This window comes from Rattus norvegicus, chromosome 3 (genome assembly GCF_021556685.1).
Source record: "Rattus norvegicus strain SHRSP/BbbUtx chromosome 3, alternate assembly SHRSP_T2T, whole genome shotgun sequence".
Lineage (NCBI taxonomy): Eukaryota > Metazoa > Chordata > Mammalia > Rodentia > Muridae > Rattus > Rattus norvegicus.
In genome coordinates, this window is record NC_141536.1 from 56900648 (window position 1) to 56921787 (window position 21140).

The 21140-nt window shown below is 43.2% G+C and overlaps 1 protein-coding gene and 1 pseudogene across 5 annotated transcripts; one reads left to right on the forward strand and one right to left on the reverse strand.

Moving 5' to 3' along the window:
- The first annotated feature begins 1187 nt into the window (after window positions 1-1187).
- On the forward strand, window positions 1188-1809 carry LOC120101567 (NADH dehydrogenase [ubiquinone] 1 alpha subcomplex subunit 7-like; annotated as a pseudogene). The gene has a single exon (XR_015683583.1). The product of XR_015683583.1 is annotated as an NADH dehydrogenase [ubiquinone] 1 alpha subcomplex subunit 7-like (transcript).
- Window positions 1810-9823: 8014 nt separating this feature from the next.
- Window positions 9824-17522, reverse strand: LOC102555817 (dynein heavy chain 17, axonemal-like). Of its 4 annotated transcripts, XM_087654926.1 has the most exons (4): window positions 15640-17522; window positions 14378-15521; window positions 11726-11982; window positions 9824-10131 (listed from the first exon to the last, which is right to left on the reverse strand). In XM_087654926.1, exons 2-4 carry the CDS (start codon window positions 14430-14432, stop codon window positions 10081-10083), a joined length of 363 nt encoding a protein of 120 aa, XP_087511052.1. In that variant the 5' UTR covers window positions 14433-15521; window positions 15640-17522; the 3' UTR covers window positions 9824-10080. The 4 variants fall into 4 exon arrangements, 2 of the variants coding, with proteins under 2 accessions (XP_087511052.1, XP_087511051.1); XR_015683584.1 differs by lacking the exon at window positions 15640-17522 and having other exon boundaries at window positions 13732-14687; XM_087654925.1 differs by lacking the exon at window positions 15640-17522 and having other exon boundaries at window positions 14463-14636.
- Between the last annotated feature and the right edge of the window lie 3618 nt (window positions 17523-21140).

Below are 21140 nucleotides of genomic sequence, written 5' to 3' on the forward strand. Positions count from 1 at the left end.
GAGCTGATGCAGAGGCCATGGAGGGATGACCACTACCACAGATTTTTAGCCAAATTTGAAGCAAATTTTATTAAATACTGACACTGGCTACAGTCCATACCAGAGATTCCCAGAGTGAGGCCACAAATTACATTAATCTGGGGCTTGTAAAGGAAAAACCCACAAGACTATACACTTCTTGCCTTTGTCCTCTCAGGGTAAAGCATACATCCTCACGTACTTCCTGCTTACAGAGCTCCCACCTATGTGTGGGCAGTTGGGGCAACCAAGCTTGTTTACAGAAGTGAAAGCACGTGGCTTATTATCTTACATGAACAACAGACCCCAGCATTCCAGGAAGTTACCTGTCCTTGGGAACTTACTAGTTAGAGGCATTTTTGTTTCATAGATGTCTTAATCATAGTAATTTAAACTTAAAACATAACTTTAGTCAGCATACTATTTACTGGCTTGCTCACGTGGCTTACTCACCCTGCTTTCTTATAAAAGCCATCGCAGGGGTGGCACCACCCACAATGGTTTGAGCCTTCCCACATCCATCACTGATGAAGAAAACATCCTGTAGGCTTGTCTGAAGCCAGATCTTATGGAGGCATTTTCCCAATTGAGATTTCCATCTTTCAAATGACTACAGCCTATGTCAGATTGACATAAAACTAGCCAGCACAGACATTTTCTTTTGATGTAAACGAAGTGTATGGTTTTGTTTGTATGATTCCCAGAAAAAAAAATCACAGAAATTACATCTGAAAAGAAACAAGTACACATAGATCATATATATGGAGACCTTACACAGGGAATTTTTTAACGTTCTTATTGATAACATGGAGAAGCAGATAAAGGAGTTTGCTTGACTGTGACAGCGCCTTTCTCGCCTCAGGTGAGCAATATCAGGAGTAAGAGTGCTGATCAATGTGTCAATCAATGGCTACTAAAATCACTCCAACCAGTGACTTCTTCTTCGGTTATCTCATGACTGCATTTCATGGGCCACAGAAAGGGAAGCTTCAGGAAGCATTTTATTCCAAGTGAGCAGTTAAGAGAAATTCCCAAGGAGTTGTCACTCTAGGAGTTAAGCAGACGTCACTGGGTTGAGGCATGGGGTTGGGGAGCTAGTCGGTGAGTTCTCATGCACCTTGCATCATCATCAGGACCCGAGTTCCGGACACATCTTCCAGAGGTCTGATCATCCAGAGCTTCCAAGCAGCTGCTTGCTAATGCTGCTACGTAGAGTACCCAGGAACCCTCGGGGCAGAGTCGTCACCCGCATCCTTCGGAGCAGAACGAATATGGCGTCCACTACTCGCACTATCCAAAAGCTGCTGAACTGGGCGTCTGGGCAAGACCGGCAGGAGAAGTTGCAGCTGCGCTACCTGGAGATCACCAAGTGGACCCAGCCACCTCCGAAGCTTCCTGTGGGCCCCAGTCACAAGCTGCCCAACAATTACTACTGTACTCATGATGGCCGCCGGGAAGTTGTGCCTCCCTCTATCATCATGTCCTCACAAAATGCCCTAGTGTTGGGCAAGACAGCTGAGAGTTCTGCTGTAGCAGCCATTGAGAAGAGGGCAATGACACCTGCTCCTCCCATGGAGAGGTGGGAGCTGTCCAGGGACCAGCCATACCTGTGACCCTGACTTGACTACCTTCCTATGTTTCCAGGGCCACATGACTGCTTTTCCTCCTTGTATTCCCTTAGGAGAAAGTGTGAGCTCATTTATAACAAATACATAGAGTGTCACATTATTTTTTTTAAAAAAATGCTGCTATGTAAAGGAGAACGATAAAAACAAAAAACCAGAAGGCGAACCAGTGTCTCTTAATATTTTGGTCTAGCAGGCCTCCAGCCAGGACATAGTTGCCAACAGAACTGAGGACATATGTGGCTTCCAGCCAAGACAGGACTAGTTGTGAAAGAGAAGAAACAGAATTGCTAGTTTTCAAGGTCCCAGTCCCTGAACTCCCTCAGCTGTTCTTTCTCTGTTCATATAAGTTTGAAATGTCTCTCTATAACAGGGATAATGCCTCTATGCGGGCAAACTTCAGGGTGAATTTTCTAATTGTACTGTAAGTTTTGTCTCTCTGCCGCTCAGACCTCTGTCAGACTCCAGAGCAGAGTTTTCTTTCCCTCCCCATGTCCCCTTAGTTTTCCCTAACTTTCTGTCACCAGGATGCTTGAAGCTTCATAAAGTGCAGTTCCTAGAGGAACCAATAATGAAGACATATTATTTTAATGACTTCTCTCGACCCAGGAACAATGCATATGAACCCACTAACCACACTCTTTAGCTCTTCAGACAAGCAGGCTGTGTGTTTAACCACACACCATGCAAACAAGTTTTTGCACTTTTGCAGGCCATCCTGTCACATTTTCTTTGTATCGCGTAGATCCCTCCTAACTCCCTCCAAACATTTACCCATCTCAATGAATGGGAGGCAAAGGCAGCCACTTCAAATTCTAAGTGAGCGTCTTCACTTTCATAGCTGACTCCAAGTGACCGTAATAAGGAAAGACTCTGTCTTCTTCGTATCATATTTTCCCTTTTGAAATAACAAAACGGTTTCAAAATCTAAAGCGAAGAGTGTGTGCATATGTGTGTGTATGTGTGTGTGTGCATGTGCGTGGGCATGTGTGTTTAATGAGGGAATGGAGAAGGACAGGAGGAGAGGGGAAGAGGAATAAGGAGAACAAGGAGAGGGAGAGATCCACCCTTGAAGACAATCTGAGCCCCCAGAATCCCAAGGGCTGGCTGGTTAGCCAGTCTAGCATATCAATAAACTCCAGGCCAGTGGGAGAGTCTGTTTCAAAAAAAAATAGGGTGGAGAGCAATAGGATAGATACACAATGTCCACTTCTAGCCTCCAAAGTCACCCCTCCACACACAGACACACACACACACACACACACACACACACACACACACACAAAGTTTGTGAGCATGGTGGTACACACCTATATTCCCACAACCTGAAGGAGACAGAGGCAGGAGTTTGAGGCCAGTGTGGACTTCATAGGGAGATCCTGTCTCAAATGATTTAATGACTTTCCTAAAGAGCCAGTCTGGTTCCACTTTGGTTTTTGTCTATTAACTGTATTGCTTTAATACAATTTATTTGTATTGTATTGACCTGCAATAGGCAGCACTTGTTTAAACATGCAATTCACGTTTTTACGAATGTATATATCCAAGGCTCTGTCAACACAATCAAAGATACAGACAAGTCTACTGCCCCCTAAATTTCCTCATGCCTCTTTCTTTGACCGAATTTTAATCCAAGGAGAATGAATGAAGCAGCCAGCTCTTTGCTGCCTTCCCCTGCATCAGAAAGTCAAATTGCTGAGAAATCTATTTCTGAGCCTTATTGGGCTTTTATTTGGACAAGTTGAATAAACGTGTGTGATTTGTTGACAATGCATTCATAAATGAGGGCACGAGAAATTCGTCTTCAAATTGCATCTTCAAAGAAAATATTTCTATAGTAAACTGTCTTTGTCCCAGGAAGTATTAGACTACTTGGAAGATTGAAATTGGGAAGTAAGCAATCATACTTTGAAAGGTCCCTAGTTTTTCACCTCTTTCAGGTTTACAGATTTCTCTAAAGCTAAACAACAGATTCCCGACATAAATACCACAGCTTCTTGCCGTCTGCCAGCATGGGTGGTGTGAACAAAACCCTGATGTCACTTCTTCATCCCACCATATCTTAGAATCAGTCAGCAATTGAATCTTACTTAGGAATTGCTTCATGCCAATCTTGATGTTCTGGATAAAGCAATGTCAGTGGAGTTCCGAATACGTAGATCAGAGGCCTTCCATTCTGGAGGCCCTTAGCTGGAATCCTGGGGCTGTGGAGCTGCTGCTGACTTACCCTGAGCTACTCACACTCAGTATCCCCACTGAGAAAGTGGAATTCAGAAAAAGCGGACCCCCATGAAGATAGCAGTTGTCCCTTGGTGATAGCTGCCATTGTGACATGTGACTTGTTGCTTCTGGTCATGCCACAGGCTAGAAGCGAGAGAGAAAAGCTTTGATCTCGGTGATGCTGAAGGACGTCTCCAGCATGGCTGTCCAGTGAAGCTGGTCATCAATTTGGGATGTTTGGATATCACGGGTCAACAAACAGCTCTTGCCTCAGAAAAGAAGAAAGTGGTACTCACCTGCCAGCATCAGATGTTCCTTCAACAACTCGGCTTTCTAGGGCTGGTGACACAGTTCAGTTCATACATATTTAACATACATGAGGCCCTCGGTTCGATCCTCAGCACCACAGAGATGGGCTATGGTAACACATGCTCATAATCCCTGCATTTGGAAAATGGAGGACCTGAAATTCAAAGTCGGTGACTTACTGAGTTCAAGGCCAGGCTGGGATGCATGAGACTATGCCTTGAAAACAATGAATGCTCAGCTCCTTGAGGGTTTCAGAAGCCAACTGTAGCTGTGACCGCCTACCATAGGAGGCCCGTGCAGTCCTCCCACAAGCTAAGGAGCAGATACAGCCAAGTTTCCAGTGTTCCCAATGGAGTCTGGGACAGACAAGCCCAAGAAAACAGGTTTCCTTTGAAATAGCTCTCTTGAAATGCTCTTACCTTGTATAACTATAGGCCTAAAAAAACAAAGTGCCCACCTAGGTTTAGGGGGTTTATCCTAATGAAACCATCCAAAAGGCGATAGAAAACCAGCATATATGGGAAGGTAACTGCATCTTAACTACCCTCAGGGATTCACAGAGAGTCATCCAGAGGTCTCACTTCCGATAATACTGACTGTGGTCTCTTCTACTCTCGTCCCAATCCCTCACACCTAGCCCCCTGAAAAATATGTTTACGATCCTATCATTTTGTTAAATTGGGACATTGTCAGGTGGAAACCCTAACACCTGATTAACATGTTAACTGCATTCGTTGCATGCCTTCGATAAGGGATTTGATAACAGCACATGTCATAATTATATTGTGGAATGCAATAGCATGTTCCAGTGAGCTACACATAATTATATTAAAGCAGTATTTATGGCAATTATGTCATTTGTTGGATTGTTATAATTTCATTAAGTATAGGAGCCTGTAATGGATTAAATTCAGAGATGCTGAAGTTTTACAGTGGCTCCCTGTGAAAAGTATTGAAGAGATATGGGGCCCGTGTTGTTCTGCTGAGTCCCAATTAGGGACTAAACACAATAGGGAATTAGATCCCATTCTCTTTGCAAATTCTCTTGGATTCTTCTCTCGCCTCACTCCAACCCCTATCTCACCCCAAGCCCCACCTCCAACCCAACTCAGATTGAGAGCCTTTCCTTTTGACAAGCATGGCTCACTCACTCCCATCTCCCTGGGCCTGGACCCCCATCTCCCAAGCACCCTCACGGCCCCTCTGCTGTGATCGCCATTGAAAAGAATTCCATCTCACTCTCTCGGAGCCTGCTGGATTGAGCAGGAGGGTTTTGTTGTTGCTTTGCTTTGCTTTGTAAAGTTCCATGATTCTCTAAAGAATGATACCTCAGACTCAGTATGTAAAAGCAAAGAGTGTTTTATTCTGCAGAAGTCCAGCATGCTGGGGTCTCCCATTCCAAGATGGAGACCCCAACATGAGCTTACAGGCTCAATTTAAAGCACATTATGGGAATTCCAGAGAGAGGTAGGTGACCTCTATTGTTGGCTTTATCTCTAGGGACATTCCAGAACCATTGCTGGGGAGGTCTGGAAACTGTTGCCGAGGAAGTCTGGAAACTGCTGCTGACCCATTGTCCTTGTCTCAGGCCAGGTGGTAGGGCAGCTTCTGAAGCCTGAGCTTGCCTGGAATTGCTCAGTTCTTAGAACAGATTTAGGCCTAGTCTCCTGAACTGCCAATGTGAAGCCTGTCTCATTAGTTTGTCTGTTGTTATTGTTTGAGACAATGTCTTGCTATGTATCTCTAGCTGGCCTGGTACTAGATATGTGGCCCAGGCTAGCCCCAAACCCCTGGTGATCCTGTATGTCAGTGTCACATGTGCTGGGATTACAGGCGTGAGTCACTGTGTCCAGTATAAATTGTTCATTTTTTTTAAACATTTATTTATTATGTATACATCATACAGCTTTCTGCCTGCATGTATGCACCTGCAGGCCAGAAGAGGGCACCAGACCTGATTATAGATGGTTGTGAGCCACCATGTGGTTGCTGGGAATTGAACTCAGGACCTCTGGAAGAGCAGACAGTGCTCTTAACCTCTGAGCCATCTCTCCAGCCCAATTGTTCATTTTTTAATGTAGAATCTTAGAAGGGAATAGAAAGTTATGGCCCTTGAACAAGCAAGGGCCAGTACTAATCCATCCCCACTGCACACCTACTAAGCCAGAAGCTGCCTTTGAACCAGATCCTCAAGTGATTAAATGAAAGCTTCAGGTGAGTACCCATGGCAAGCAAGTTTGGGATGCCCAGAGGCCAACCTGGTCTCTACCCTGGCTTGTTTGTCTTCTGAAGAAACTAAACACCTAAGATTGCACACTGGTGGGTTAGCTCAGGGCAAAGTCAAGAAGCTTTCATTCCACTGCTAACTATTATGGTCAACCAAGAGCTATGATTAAACCCAAAACCGCTCTAACAGCCCACCTGTGCAGTTATAAAACAGCACAGCAATGCCTTTTAATTTGTGTATTTGTCTGGTTTTAAGCAAAGTCTCACTCTAATTCTGGCTAGCATGATACTCAAGGCATCCTCCTGCCTCAGTCTTCTGAATGCCGGCATTATAGATGTGCACCATTAGGCCCATCAGGAAACAAGCAGTCAGTACACATGATATGAAAGGGGGCAGGGGGCAGGGGACACTGGGGACTAGAGGTTGAGTAGCAGAAATGGGACTGAGAGGACAGAGGGGAAGATGGGCTGAGAGTGAGTTAGCCAAACTAAAGCCATGTGAGAAACATATACAGGAACTCACTACTTTTAAAGCTAATTGAAAACTGTAATTATTTCTAAAAGGAATTTGAACAGGGGTATCCCACATGGGTACACAATGTTCTCGAAGAAGACATGGGTTATTAACAAAAAAATCTCAGTGCGAGACAGTTGATACCCGAGTATAAGTCAGTGTCTTAGTTGGGGTTTTACTGCTGTGAACAGACACCATAACCAAGGCAAGTCTTATAAACAACAACATGTAATTGGGGCTGGCTTACAGGTTCAGAGACTCAGTCCATTATCCTCAAAGTGGGAGCACGGCAGCATCCAGGTAGACATGGTACAGGAGGAGCTGAGAGTTCTACATTTTCATCTGAAGAAAGCCAGGAACAGACTGGGCATCCTCAGGCAGCTAGGAGAAGGGTCTCCAAGCTCACCTCCACAGTGACACACTTCCTCCAACAAGGCCACACCTTCTAATAGTGCCACTTCCTTGGCTGAGGATATGTAAACCATCCCAGTCAGGGTGGCCCAAGAGTCCTCAGAACAACACAGACTACTGACTATTGGTCTTGTTTTCCCACTCGGATGCTAAGAGTTTTATGGTAAGGCCTTATGGCAGAAGGTGCAATATACTTAGGTTACAGGACAAAAAGAAACCAAGCTGAAACTGACCTGAAGACTTGCTCCCTGCTGGCTAGCTTTCATAGTGCTATAACAGGCTATGAAGGCACTAGAGGACAAAAGCCACCAACGGTATTAGCTGTCATCAAACCCTGAGATCTATAACTAACCTTCCAGGCGGGATGCGCCCATGGTGTGATTACTGTACAACCCTTACTGGAGTGACGAACTACTTTACGTGTCATAGGAAGGAATTCGTGCCTCCTGTGGTAAACCTGAGCAAAAGCACACGAGTCCTCATGGGGTGCATGATACTGGTATCTTACTAAGTGCACAGCTGTCAGACTGCCTCCTAGATAGTCAGGTTTATACCCTTAGATTAGTGTCGTTCTCAGCCCTGAACAGAGATGCTCCCGTCTGCAGTGGGCAACAGTTAATGCAGAAACTCTTGACTGGTTAAGTACTGAGGATTGATGACTACTGAATGTTCAGCCCTAAATTGGACAACTGTATCAACCGCGCATCTGTGAAATATGGGGCAGGAGAGTGTGAGGGATAGAGGCTGGGGAGGAGGGCATTGTGTCAGATCCCAGCTCTGAAGCCAAAGAAGGAGGGTTGTGATGGTCCAGGGATTTACATAAGGAATGGGGAGTACACGCAGATGGAAATACTTTATTCACTCCAGATAAAAGGTTGACGCAAGGATATATGTATGCAGAATCATGCAAAAGCAGCATTTTATCAGAGATGATTCTATAACAAATTACATCATAGTCATATTTATGGCTAACTCGTGGTTCCCCAAATATCCAGTAGCTGTGATCTTAGCTCTCTTGTTTTAGAAATCTACATCGGCACCATGTTGCCTCAACCTTTCTATGGCTTTTTGTTTAATAACCCACGTCTTCTGGGGTAACATTGTCTACATATGTTTGGGAATGTAGGGGAACCCTGAGATCCCCATGGAGTCCTGTAGAGGACACATAAGACATTCAGCTCACATCATTGGCCCCTCAAACTCCTGCCTTATTTTCCCATTTTATTTGTTGTCAACAACTGTCCCCATACATGATATTCAATTAAATATTTACTCAGAGAATGACCGAGTATGGGGCAGCGGGGAGAGTTGGTGGTAGACAGAGAATGCTGGAAGCTCATGGATTATTTAGGAACTTTTTCTGAATGTACCCTGTATTTTATTTAAAAAAAAATCTTTGTCACATTTATTTATCGAGCATACTTGTATGTACATGACACATGCCACAGCATACATGTAGCTCCCCTTCATCTCATGAGCCATCTCGCAGGTCCAAGGAACTTGATTCTTGAATATAAAAATTGATGGTAAAAGCTCAGTTTATTTTTCCTGTTATTATTCACATTTTCTTCTAAAGTAGATCTTTGCTTTCCCTCCGGAGTCCAAATGCTCTATGCCACAGCTCAGATGCGAATTTTTAAACTGTGCTCTTAGATTCTGCATTCTAATTGATCTTGAACATAAGGAAAGATTCTTCGTTGGGATGTGATTGCAGAAAGGAACCCACCACACAGATAAACCATGACATAGTCAAGCAGAGCGTTTAGAATCCTGGACACCCACAGCGTCTACTTAGTGGAGTTAAACATGATCTGTGTGGGACACACACACACAGTGAAGCTTTCTGGGGCAGAGTTGAGGCCATGTGGCAGGTCAGTGTGTTTACCATTGACCTGTCATGAGTAGTACCCACTGCTCCTCCCACAGCAGTTCTTCTCCAAAGAAACCCCGCTTCAGACAGCAAATCTCACCTATTCCAGTTGGGACTCAAATGTGTTTACTGTTCAAAAATCTGGGCTCAATCATATCCTATCTGTAATACTTCCCTGCAGCGGCTCTTGAACAGGCCCAGGTCCCTACCAGGTGAGACTTCCTCAAGCACAGCAGCCCTGGGAACTACTCATCTGCATGCATGAGAGTTGAGAGATCTTTAAATGTATCACCTACTGATCACTTCCAAAAGAAAGTTATGCATTTAGAAGGGAAGGGAGGTGGCTCAGAGTTTAAGAGCACTGACTGCTCTTCTAGAAGACCTGGGTTCATTTCCCAGAACCCACAAGGCTGCTCACAACTATCTGTAACTCCAGTCCCAGGGGATCTGACATCTTCTTCTGGCCTCCTGAGCACTACATGCACATGGTACACAAACATACATGCAGAAAAAAACACCCATACACATGAAAATTGAAACTACTACAATAACAGTAATAATAATAATAATTAATAATAATAGTTGGGATGGGGATGCAACTATTATCAGAAAGGAATGCCAACCAAATCATTTTCATTTAATTGCATTTACATTTTTTATTTTAAAGATTTATTTTTATTTTATATATGTGAGTACACTGTCGCTGTCTTCAGACACACCAGAAGAGGGCATCAGAATCCATTAGGGATGGTTGTGAGCCACCATGTGGTTGCTGGGAATTGAACTCAGGACCTCTGGAAGAGCAGTGAGTGCTCTTAACCACCATCTCTCCAACCCGCTTAAAATTTTTTGAACGACGTTTTATCTGGGACTGGTGGCACACATCTCTAATTTCGGCACTTAGAAGGCTGAGTCAAGAAGGTTATGAGTTCCAAGACCTGAACACATAATAAGAACCTAACTCAAAAAAAGGTTTTAAATGAAAAGTTTTTAAGGTCCATGAGCTTATCTCGTTGGATATACATATAAACCCTATCAGACAGGGAATGAGGATACACAAAGCAAATGCAAAGTGATTCTTTCCACTCGTTAATCCATAAAAACAAAAATAGGATTTCAAACATTTTGTTTAACTTGACAAGTTTTCTCTCTTTTACTGACTACTAGCCCTGTGCACTTATTTCTAACTTCTGATTTTTTTTTAAGCCTTGTAAGCATATCCTGATTGGCTGCAAAGACAGACTGCATAATTATTAGACTTAAGCCCTTTGAGGAAATACCCTCTGATTAATTCACTCATATCAGATGACAGGGACTAAGAAAAATAAGAAGCCATTTCCTTATTGTAGACCTTTCTACCACAACATCACTGACAGACCTTAAAAGTACACTGGAAATATCCAGACCACGTTTAAGTGCCCAAGAGTCTCTTTGCTTTATAGTTTGGGGACCAGTTACGAAGAGAGATGTCTATTGTTTCTTGTAGAAGAAACCTCTTTCTGAAGGAATATGACTGATGCCTGCATAAATCTCTTTGGACATTTTAGTTCAGTAGCTCAAGCAGCAGACGCAGAGGGCTCCTGCCTACAGCGTCCGGGCTCTCCATTCAGCCCACTTGAAACTGAACAGACCCCGCCCCCCTCGGAACCAAGTAAGCAGAAATCCCTCTTCCCTTCCTCTGTGTAACTTTTTCTGTGTAACTAACTAGCCCTGGCTGGCTGTCCTGATATGGGATGTGAGAACATGCCAACCGCTAATTAGGAACAAGCCTGTAAAAACTTGGGGGATGCTACACATTTCGATACATTAATGAACGCGCAAATGCAATCAAAGCAGAGGGGCGAGCATCGTGTCACGTTTGTACAGGGAGAGAATTGCATTCCACATGCATGAAAGCAACTCCCTGTTAGCTTACAGAATATGAGGCTAAAAATAAGCACACAAGAAATGCGTTAGAATACTTATTATTTGAGTTACACTAGAATTCTAGGAGGATGCTCTCATCAAACAATTTGTGTTATCCCAACCCTCCTTCATCAGATTCAAATTACTCTACCTATAGGCTACCTGGTTAATTTAAGCAAATGTTCCTTAAATATCAAACTCCACTTTTATTACATTTTTCTTTGTTTTTTTTTTTAAGATTTATTTATTATATATAAGTACACTGTAGCTGTCTTCAGACACACCAGAAGAGGGCATAAGCTCTCATAACAGATGGTTGTGAGCCACCATGTGGTTGCTGGGATTTGAACTCAAGACCTCTGGAAGGGCAATCAGTGCTCTTAACCACTGAGCCATCTCTCCAGCCCTTCTTTGTTTTTTAAAAAGGCCAACTAGAAGTTATCTACTAAATGTCTTCCCATTTTTAAAGTAGTCAATTCATTCACATGATATTTCATAGACAATGACTCTAGAAGAGGGGGGAAATATCTCCTAATGCAAGAGCTTTGTATCTCAAAATATTTTATAGTTTAACATCTGTCTGTCTAGTTGAAAACAATGGTGCCAGATTCAGCTAAAATCCAATACCTGTTCTTTAAAGTGTGCTAACTGTGGAGGGGAAGCCTGACACTCACAGCCAGCGTGCAATTCTGGGGCTTCAGCTCCGAGAAATCGCCCATGGAGAAGGCACTGCTTCATGAATTCAATTTTACCGTCCGTCCATAAGTGGCTGTATTTCTTCAAGTAGCTTTCATCCTTCCGAGCATTAATGGTGACTGATTGCGCCCTGCTTGGGATTTCCTGGTGCATTTCCTCCCGCACATTCATCCGAGCCGTCTTCTTTCCTAATGGGAAAATAAAATTGAGAGAAGTAAGCGGGGGCCAATGATTTCATTTAAACCCGCAAAGAAAAGGAGAAGAGGTGTACACCCGGCCTGTCCACTTGCTAAGAACAAGAGTGTGTAATGTGCAAAAGCCTTCAGATGCCACATATTAACTGAGTCTCCGCACAGAGGATAAACACACTGAGCACAGTATGGGTTCCTGTGAAGAGAACTATTTATAAATCAATTATTGGCAGAGAATTCTTTTGGGAGGATAAAATCAGAGCCGGATTGATCTGACACTTCTTGTTATTTGCCTGGTTTTTGTTTCTCTCTTTCTCTTGGCACTGAACCCTGTACATGAGCCATCACCGGAGAATTTTTCTTTCACATCGATACAGGAAAACCCTGAGTTCACTGGAACTTGGTTTTCTTGAGACTAGAACAACAGTGGATTTTCCCACCATGAGCATTCATGAGCTAGACACGTCAATCTAGGAAAAGTGCAGGTTTCCCTCCAGCTCTGCCCCATTCCCACTTAAAGAGCTCACCTTGGTGGAAGAACCCCAAAGCTGCCGTGCCCAAGGGTTTCTCTGTAAGCACTGCAGGCCTTCCTCAGACTCCGGAAGCCACACTCCTAAAGGCTGAGAGGACATCACCTCCAGTGACCCTGACTGTCTTTGTCTTACCAACTCTGCCCTCAGTGTTGGCTAGATAAACATGGAGCTGACAAGTGTCTCTCACCTTGTGTAGCTGCGTTTTCCATTTTCTTGCTTGATTCAACATCATATAATTATTATGCAAACTGAGAAAGGTGATAAGAGACAAACACGTTTGAGGAAAACATTCCGTTTGTTTTAGGCATTTTTTTTTTTTTTTTGTTTCTCTTTTTATCTCAATTGTATCAGTCAGGGCTCTCCTGAGATGGATAGGTGGATAGATAGATAGATAGATAGATAGATAGATAGATAGATAGATAGATAGATAGCCAGGGCTACATAGTGAGACCTTGTCTCAAAATAATTAATTACAGTTATCTGTCTATTTATTTATGTGTTCATGTGTCATGTTATGTGCCATAATATGTTTGAGTAGAACAGGAGACAATGTGTGAGAGTTGGTTCTCTCTTTCCACCACATGGGCCCTGGACATAGCTCTCAGAGCATCAACCTTGACTGTAGGCACCTGATTGACTTAGTACCTGCTAAGCCATCTTTATATATTTTTATATAATTATAAACTTATTTATATGTTATATAATATATAACATTATATATTATATTTATATATGGTTTGGGTTATATATTATTCATACACATTTATATATTTACATGTATTATATATGTTATATATTATGTATATATTTATATATAATACATTATATATAACATTGCATATTATATAATATGTTTATATTATATATTTAAATATGTAAATATTATATGTTTGAATATGTAAATATTATATATTGTATGTTTATATTATAATATTATATAATAAATATATGGATATAATTGTTTATACATAATATATTATATTAGTTATATTTATGTATACTTTTATATGTTTTGCTTATAATTTTCTTTTTCTTTTTTTTTTTTTTCGGAGCTGGGGACCGAACCCAGGGCCTTGCGCTTGCTAGGCAAGCGCTCTACCGCTGAGCTAAATCCCCAACCCCTTGCTTATAATTTTCTATGAATTACATATATAATTTATAAAATTTAATTATATAAATAAACATAATAATATAATTTATTAAATTAGCTTACGTTAAAGTAGTAACAATAGTTGTCTCAGATCTGAGAGGCTCAGTCCTCACGGCTAGGTGCCTCAGTCGTCCCGACCTGGCACCGAGAACCTGTGAGGTTCTTAGAGAGCTGCAGGTCTTTACGTCCAAGATTAAAGCCTGGCAACACTAGTTCTAACGTCAGCCAAAGAATCACAGCAGCAACAACAGGCTGAACCTACTCTGATGCAGGAAGCAAGCCACGTGGGCAAAGCAGACCGCCCTCCTTCCAGCAAGCCCACAGAAGGCACCGCCCACCGGGAGGCGGTCTTCCCACATGAAGGCAATCAGGACTCCTCTTCAGTTGGCTCCTTACTCGGGTGACTTTAGCTTATGACCATGTCGCCGATATATTAATCACATATTCCATTCTTGTATGCTGTACATGCATGGCTGTGCCAAGCTCTGTAGATCTAAGAGATGTATGAAGCAGGTTAGAGAGGTTCAAATAGCATAGGGGCATGTTGGAATAAAGACAGCTTTCGGCAACTTGCTACAAGAAGAGAGTACGGAGGAGGAATGCAAGAAAGCGTCAAGAAGTTACGCCTGGAAAGTGGTTGGGATTTGGCCATGGGGCATGAAAGAGCTGTTACAGTGCTGTGAGACGTCTCATTTTCTGAAAGGCTCACCACCATGAAGCCGCGAGTGGCTAGATGCTTTGAATTTCAAGTTTTTCTCGCACATGGTTGGCTTGGAGCCAGGATGAGTGCTCACTGGAAAAGGGGCGGTAGTGGAAGATCCTAGATTCAGGCCTGGTCACCAAATGCCACATCATCCTCCTGTCCTCTCATTACTGTATCAGCAGCGTGGTGCAAACACTCCAGCAGAGAGCTGAAGGTAAGCTCTGGGTAGTGCGGCTCCATACATGAAAGGTGTGCAAGAATCTCAGGCCCTGAGCCGGAGAGACTGCTCAGCGGTTAACAGCAGTTAATCCCTGCTAGTTTAGAACTGTCTGTAATTCTAATCCCAGGGGATCCAGTGATGCCCCCTGGCCTCTAAGGACACTGAGCAGACATACAGGCAGACAAAAAAACACCCACACATGTTTTGGTCTTGGGTTTTGTTATTTTTTTTTTTTTGAAGTAAAGAAATTTTTCCGGGTCAGGGCGGGGCGTGTTTCAAGACAGAGCCTCCCTGTATAACTCAGGCTGTCCTGGGTCACTTCTGCTCACGTTCCCACCTCCTGGAATTCCTTCCCTCTTTCCCATTCTATGTCTTTCAATAGCTACTAATCCACCAAAGCCTAGAGGAAGTCATCTCATTAGTTCACGTCCACGGCGCCCTCCTTATTGCAGTATGAAGTAGCAGAAATGGTGAATGGCCAAGACTAGAGAAGAATGCCATAGATTTGGGGCTTCCCTTTCACCATGCTAACCCTAACCAAATGTCCTAGACTTTCTGAACCACTCCCTCCTTTTCTAAGACGGTGTTAAGCAATACTGACCGCCATTATTTCACAGGACCACCGTGAAGGCAAGGTGAGATGATGAGGAAGGGTCCCTGAATAGTGAGATGTGAGGTGGACATTTGTCCCATCTTGTCAGTATCCCTTTGTAAAGGAATTACTCTTAATATAAACTATAAACCGTGAATTAATCAAGTGGATAGGCTGTATTTATTTACCTCATGCTAATCCCCAATAACTTCACAGAGAATCCAAGATTTATTTAAAACTGTACCTCAATAGCTGAGCAGTTAAATTTTGTATCTGAAACTTCTATGCTAATCTGGCTACCTCCCAGCCCCATTATTATTGACCTGGCTCTTCAGACCCTTCTTTTTTTTTTTTTTTTTTTTTTGGTTCTTTTTTTCGGAGCTGGGGACCGAACCCAGGGCCTTGTGCTTCCTAGGTAAGCGCTCTACCACTGAGCTAAATCCCCAGCCCCCAGACCCTTCTTTCATGGCTCTAATTCCTCCATCCTCCCATCTCATCCCCCTCTCCCTCTCTCCTTCCTCTCACTAGTGGACACCCCAACCTACTCGCTATTCTGTCCAGCCATTGAGTGATCAGCATTGGCAAGGCAGAGAATAAATGGTAAGAACTATTTACACATACTTGAGACAGGAGGTTCTTGGTAAAAACATTACAATACTGTGGCTTGTCTGAAACAAGACAAGAGGACAGAGAAATCGGCATTTGAATAACCCAAGGGCAAACTTTACTCGGCATACGAAACATTTTGCCCATATCCCTTCGTTATTCTTTTCACCCAATCTTCCTCAGGACTAAGAGCTGAAGGGAACAGGAAGGACTATGTTTTGTCTGCCTTATCATCGGTACCAATGCACACACTGGAGGAATGGAAAGTTAACTAATACTATGTTTGACCAAGACCAAACTAACCAAGACAACCTCGAGTCCTCAACATTCTTTCGCTCATATGAAAACACCCAGAAAACAGAATCCAGGACTGTGAAGGCAGTGCCCAGGGTCTGCCGTTCTTCTCTCTTGATGCATCCCAACCTAAGAACAGAGACCTCATTAATACAGGATAAGATGGAGGATTTGGGCCCTAGTCAGCATATTTATGCTCCAGGTACTATGAACAGAAGAAGTACCTAGAAGGTACTCCGTGGCTTCTATTTAAGCGGTGTGAGCATGTAACTTAGCTGTGTGACTCCACCCAGCTACATGGAAGCTAGACCATGTCTTTCATCTGTACTCACGGACACCAACTCAAGAAACAAAGTTTCCAAACTTGCAGGAGACAGTGTTTGATATTGAAGGGACCACTGCTTAACAGTATCCGCCATATATATCCCTATTGATTGATTCATGCGGTGATGCGGGGAGTGGAATCGAGGGATTGATATAGGCTGTGAATAACAGTTGGACTTGCTTCGTGTTTATTGCGTGTGCAGCCCAGCACTAACAAACTCTTCATCCGCATGGGCTCACTTGCCGCTTCAATGTCTCAGAGCAGAGTGAGAGTTCAGACCCTAACAAAACTACAGCTCTTCCCTGGAGGCTTAGGCACTGAAGGCAGTCACCAGTACACCTCGTAAGTTTTGAGTTAAAAATTGGAGTTGAGCTTGGCAGAATGAATCTTCTGACCATATAGTGATGGTACTTGGCTTTGGGGGGAGGGGTGCTTCCAGAGCATTCTAGATGGCTTTTTTCATGAGTCCAGTCTCTTTAGGGAATGGCTGTGTTCTTCTGGGGCTGTGGTACACGGTGGCTGCCCATAGCCTCACTCCAGCGTGGTGATCATCAGAGTTGACCTTCCCATACGGCATCCCAGACCTCCCACTCAGTGCCTTGTGAGAAAGGAGTAGAAGGCTTAGTTGTTTGAGGACCCTAAGTCAGCACAGCAACATTTAGTCTATTGATCAAGGCATTTCCCAAATCACTCTATATTCAAGAGCAGGGGCAAAGAGGCAGTGTCTCAGTGGAAAGAATATCAAAATATTTGAAGCCATTTTTAATCCTCTACAGGGCTTTGCGTTTCAGTGCCCAAGTAAATAGATTGGATTCAGTTTTATCCCATGAAAAATATCAGAATTGGAACCAATACGGAGTGAAGGAGTATAAACGTGAGTACCTAGAGTCCAGACCCGGCATCTGATTCCACAGGAGGAAAATCAAAGTGGTGATAAGCAGGGCATAGCTGTGCAAGCCTTTGACCCTAGCATTTGGGAAGCAGAGCCAAGCAGATCTCTGTGAGTTCAAGGCCAGCCTGGTGTATACAGTGAGTTTCAGGACACCCAGGGCTATGTAAAGAGATTCTGCCTAAACCAAAGAAGCAAGCAAGCAAAACAAAATAAAACAAGAAAAAAAAACCCTCCCTCCATTTTTGTTTTACTTTGTTGCAGACATTTTGTTTGGATTTGACAGTTTTTATTCTATAGGGTTTGGGGTGGGGGTTGGTTTTGGTTTTTGGGGTTTTGGGATTTTGGTTTTTTTTGCTTGTTTTGACTTTCTGTTTTTGTTTTGTTTTGTTTGTTTTGAGAGGGGGAGGGAGAGAGAGATAACATGAAGTTCAGTGGGTGGGTAAGGGGTAAGGAGGTAGGAGGGATCTAGGAGAACTAGAAAAGACGAAAACATGATCAAAATACATTGTATGAGAAAATAAATTTAAAAAGGTTTGGAAGAATACAGCAGTAAGTTAAAAGAAACATACGGTGCTTACGGTGTGTCAGCCATGCTGCAGGGGAGGGCCACATGTCCAGGAACATAAGGCCAGAAAAATTGGACTGGGAGAATGTGAGAGAAAAGAACACAAAGTTGGCAGGGTAAAGATGATTTGAGAGGAGTCGGGGGAGCCTCGAATCTGATCAAAACCCAATTGTACACAACTTCGCAAAGACCTGACTTTAAAATGAGCAGCTAATTAACTGAAATGACCAGTTTCCCTGAGTGCTTCGCTCAGTAACTCATCAGTTTCACGGCATTATGGGGACAAGCAGGACTCACATCGCATATGGTCATCTGGGGATTGTCGAGGCGATTACTTGTCTGTGCATGCTTGTCCATGATGCTTAGAACTCTATGAGGAAAAGGAGGCAGAAAGGATCTAAGAGCCAGAGGGGAAGGATGGCTCCAAGAAAACCGTCTTCCAGACACAACAGGAACAACATTGTGTCACGATCGCTGTCATAAGTGCAGCTGCCCACACTGCTTCCCTCTATTCATCCATCACCTCTGCCTCTTACAGTGTTGATGAAGGAAAAATGTGGCTATTTACACAGTGGAATAGTATTCAGCAGTTAAAAAAGATGAAATTAGGAAGCTCGCAGGTAAAGGGTACAGCTGAAGATATCATTCCGAGTTAAGTATCCCTGACAAACGACCCATGTTTTCTTTCATTTGTTAGCTTTGAATCCTCAGATATATACATTTCTTTTGGAATACCCACAGAGGTCAGGAAACCAGAAAGAGATGTGGGGGTGGGGCAGCCTTCAAGGGAGGAGAGATAGATAGCTACTTTGTTTTTAAAGAGAGGTTCCGTTTCCTTTCTCACTCTTTTTTACTTCAGTGGTTACAAGCAAGACTCTACTTAACCCAGCCAGGTAATCTTAATCCTGGGTACAGTTAGATGCCAGCAGTGTGGAGACTGATCCTTCCCTCACGTTTCACACACCTTCCCTTTGCTACCCTGCAAGTGCTTTAAAGACCATGAAAATCAAACACTAAACAAATCCAATCCAGTGGCCGGAATAAAAGCATGCTTAAAGGAATTCAGGCTGTGTGTGTAATAAAAATCAGTGGAGCCCTTTCCAGAAGTATGATAGATTGGATAATACTTCCACTGGCTTCACTCGAAACCTTAAGGGAAGTTTCTTTGGTGCATTCACTGAAGAAAAATCCATACTTAACGGCTTTTGCTTAGCAAGGAGGAAAAACACACCAAGTTGCCTATGCTTACAGGAAACAAGAGGTGCTGTGGGCAAATGTGGGAAGGCCCAATGCAAATTTAGCAGGCCAAATAATAACCGGGTAAGTCTGACTTTTACCAGCACAGCCTCGTGGTCTGAGGATGTGGCAGGCCCTGATTGGCTGACCTATGAATGACCTTCTTAGACTGTAAACAAGGTCAAAAGTGACTTCACTGGGCTGAATGAATGAGTCATTAAAAGTAGTTATCCCGCCCACACTTAGAATTGAACAACTTCTTAGGGGCAATTAAATCTCTCTCTCTCTGTCTCTCTATCTGTCTATCTGTCTCTCTGCCTGTCTCTCTGTCTCTCTCTGTCTCTCTCTCTCTTTCTGAGTTTCCTTGTTCTAACTCCTGTCACTGTGACAAGGACTTAGAATTTAAGAGACAATGACCTGAACCGGCTGAAAGCCACTTAATCTTAAAGAACCCAGACCAAGCCTTCTGACTCCAAGGCAAACAGGTACTGCCTTGAAGAAAATGGTAAAGCTTGAATGGCTTTGAACCACATCCAAGCTTACAATGGTTTTCTCTAGTGTCTAGCAAAACCTGAACAACAAAATCGGGCTGTGTGTAATAGCTCAACAGTTAAGGACATGGATTTGGCACTCACTTGCAGGAAGGTGGGCTCAGCTCTGCTACTCTCTGGTCTTGTAACTCAGGCAAGGTTTGTGTGCATCTTTCCTGTCTTGCTCCTACTCTGCCAAACAAGGCTATGGTAGTTTGAATGAGATTTACCTCTATAGGTTCATACATTTAAATACTTAGTCTGCATTGGTGGGCCTATTTGGGAAGGATTAGGAAGTTTAGTCCAGATTGAGGAGTTGTGTTACTGGGGACAGACTTCAAGGTTTCAAAACACAGCATTCCCAGAGTTCCCTCCCTGCCCCTTACTTGTGGATCAAGTCATGAACTTGCTCCCACGTCTTTACTCCATCATCATGGACTTTAACCTGTTGCAAGATATTTGATCACATTATGAACCCCAAGATTGTGTTATTTACTGAAAAAAAAAAAAAGCTGTTTCTTGTTGTGGTGTGGCTTAGCCTTAGCACACACCTTTAATCCCTCTGGCTGGAATAAAAACACACCCTTGGTACACCCCTTTAATGCCAAACAATGAAGGCTAAGTTAGTTTGTAGAAGGAAGTACCCATGTCTGAAAGTGATGTCTAATTGAGTGGCAGACAAATCAGCGAAAGATTTGACAGAGTAGGATATGCCGAACTCTCACAAAGAGAGGAAAGGGAGGCCACTTAAGAGAGCAGTGCATTTACCTGGATAGTTATAGAGATAGGTTGCAGAGAAATGAGCCGGAGAATGAGAAGGAACCAGAAGATTAGAACAGATTGCTAGAGTCGGTCTGAGGCCAAGCAGAGCAGTTCAGGAGAGGCCGGTAGAGAAAAGCCAGATGGAATCAGTCAGCTTGGAGAGGCGTTTGAGCCAGAAGGGCTCAGCTGACTTGCCAGTCACAGCTCAGAAAGAACTAGGAAAGCAGGAATGGGCGTATTCAGTAGCAAGTCTCAGAGGCTGAAACCATTCTAGGTCTAGATTCGATTGTACAGGGAGGGAGGATGGAAGCTTCCAGGACTAGGCCTAGGTTAGCAGACAGAGGCAGTTAAGTCTTCCAAGGCAACAATTTCATCTGAGGAAATAAATGTTACTTCTACACTAACCCTCTGGAACTGCAAGGGATCCTTTTATAAAGGTTGCTTTGGTCCTGGTGTTTTGTCTCAGCAATAGAAAAGTAAGACAAAGGAATATGAGAGTTATGCAGGTTAAGGTGAAGTAACATAGCATGTAAATTGTTACACTGAGTCTGCGTAGGACTAAGGCTCAGGAAATATGAGCCATCATCATCATTATTGTTTCAACTGCCAAATAGTAGTTTTCATTTAGATTTCTGAAATCTTTGGGACTGAGGGAATCTTGAATGTGAGCTGCTCCTCCACAGCCTAATTCAACTTAGTGACTTAATCCATACCCTGATGTTTAAAAATGTTTTTATGAATAATAGA

What these genes read in the sequence shown, in the direction of transcription:
- LOC102555817 (XM_087654925.1), bottom strand. Translation starts at nt 14,523, where the DNA reads ATGATGTGGCATTTGGTGACCAGGCCTGAATCTAGGATCTTCCACTAC. An exon ending in CCACTACCGCCCCTTTTCCA is followed by an intron (nt 11,983 to 14,462) that starts GTGAGCACTCAT and finishes TTTTCCCATTAG; the next exon opens with GAAAGAAGACGGCTCGGATG. An exon ending in TAGCACACTTTAAAGAACAG is followed by an intron (nt 10,132 to 11,725) that starts GTATTGGATTTT and finishes TTATGTGTTCAG; the next exon opens with GTCTTGGAACTCATAACCTT.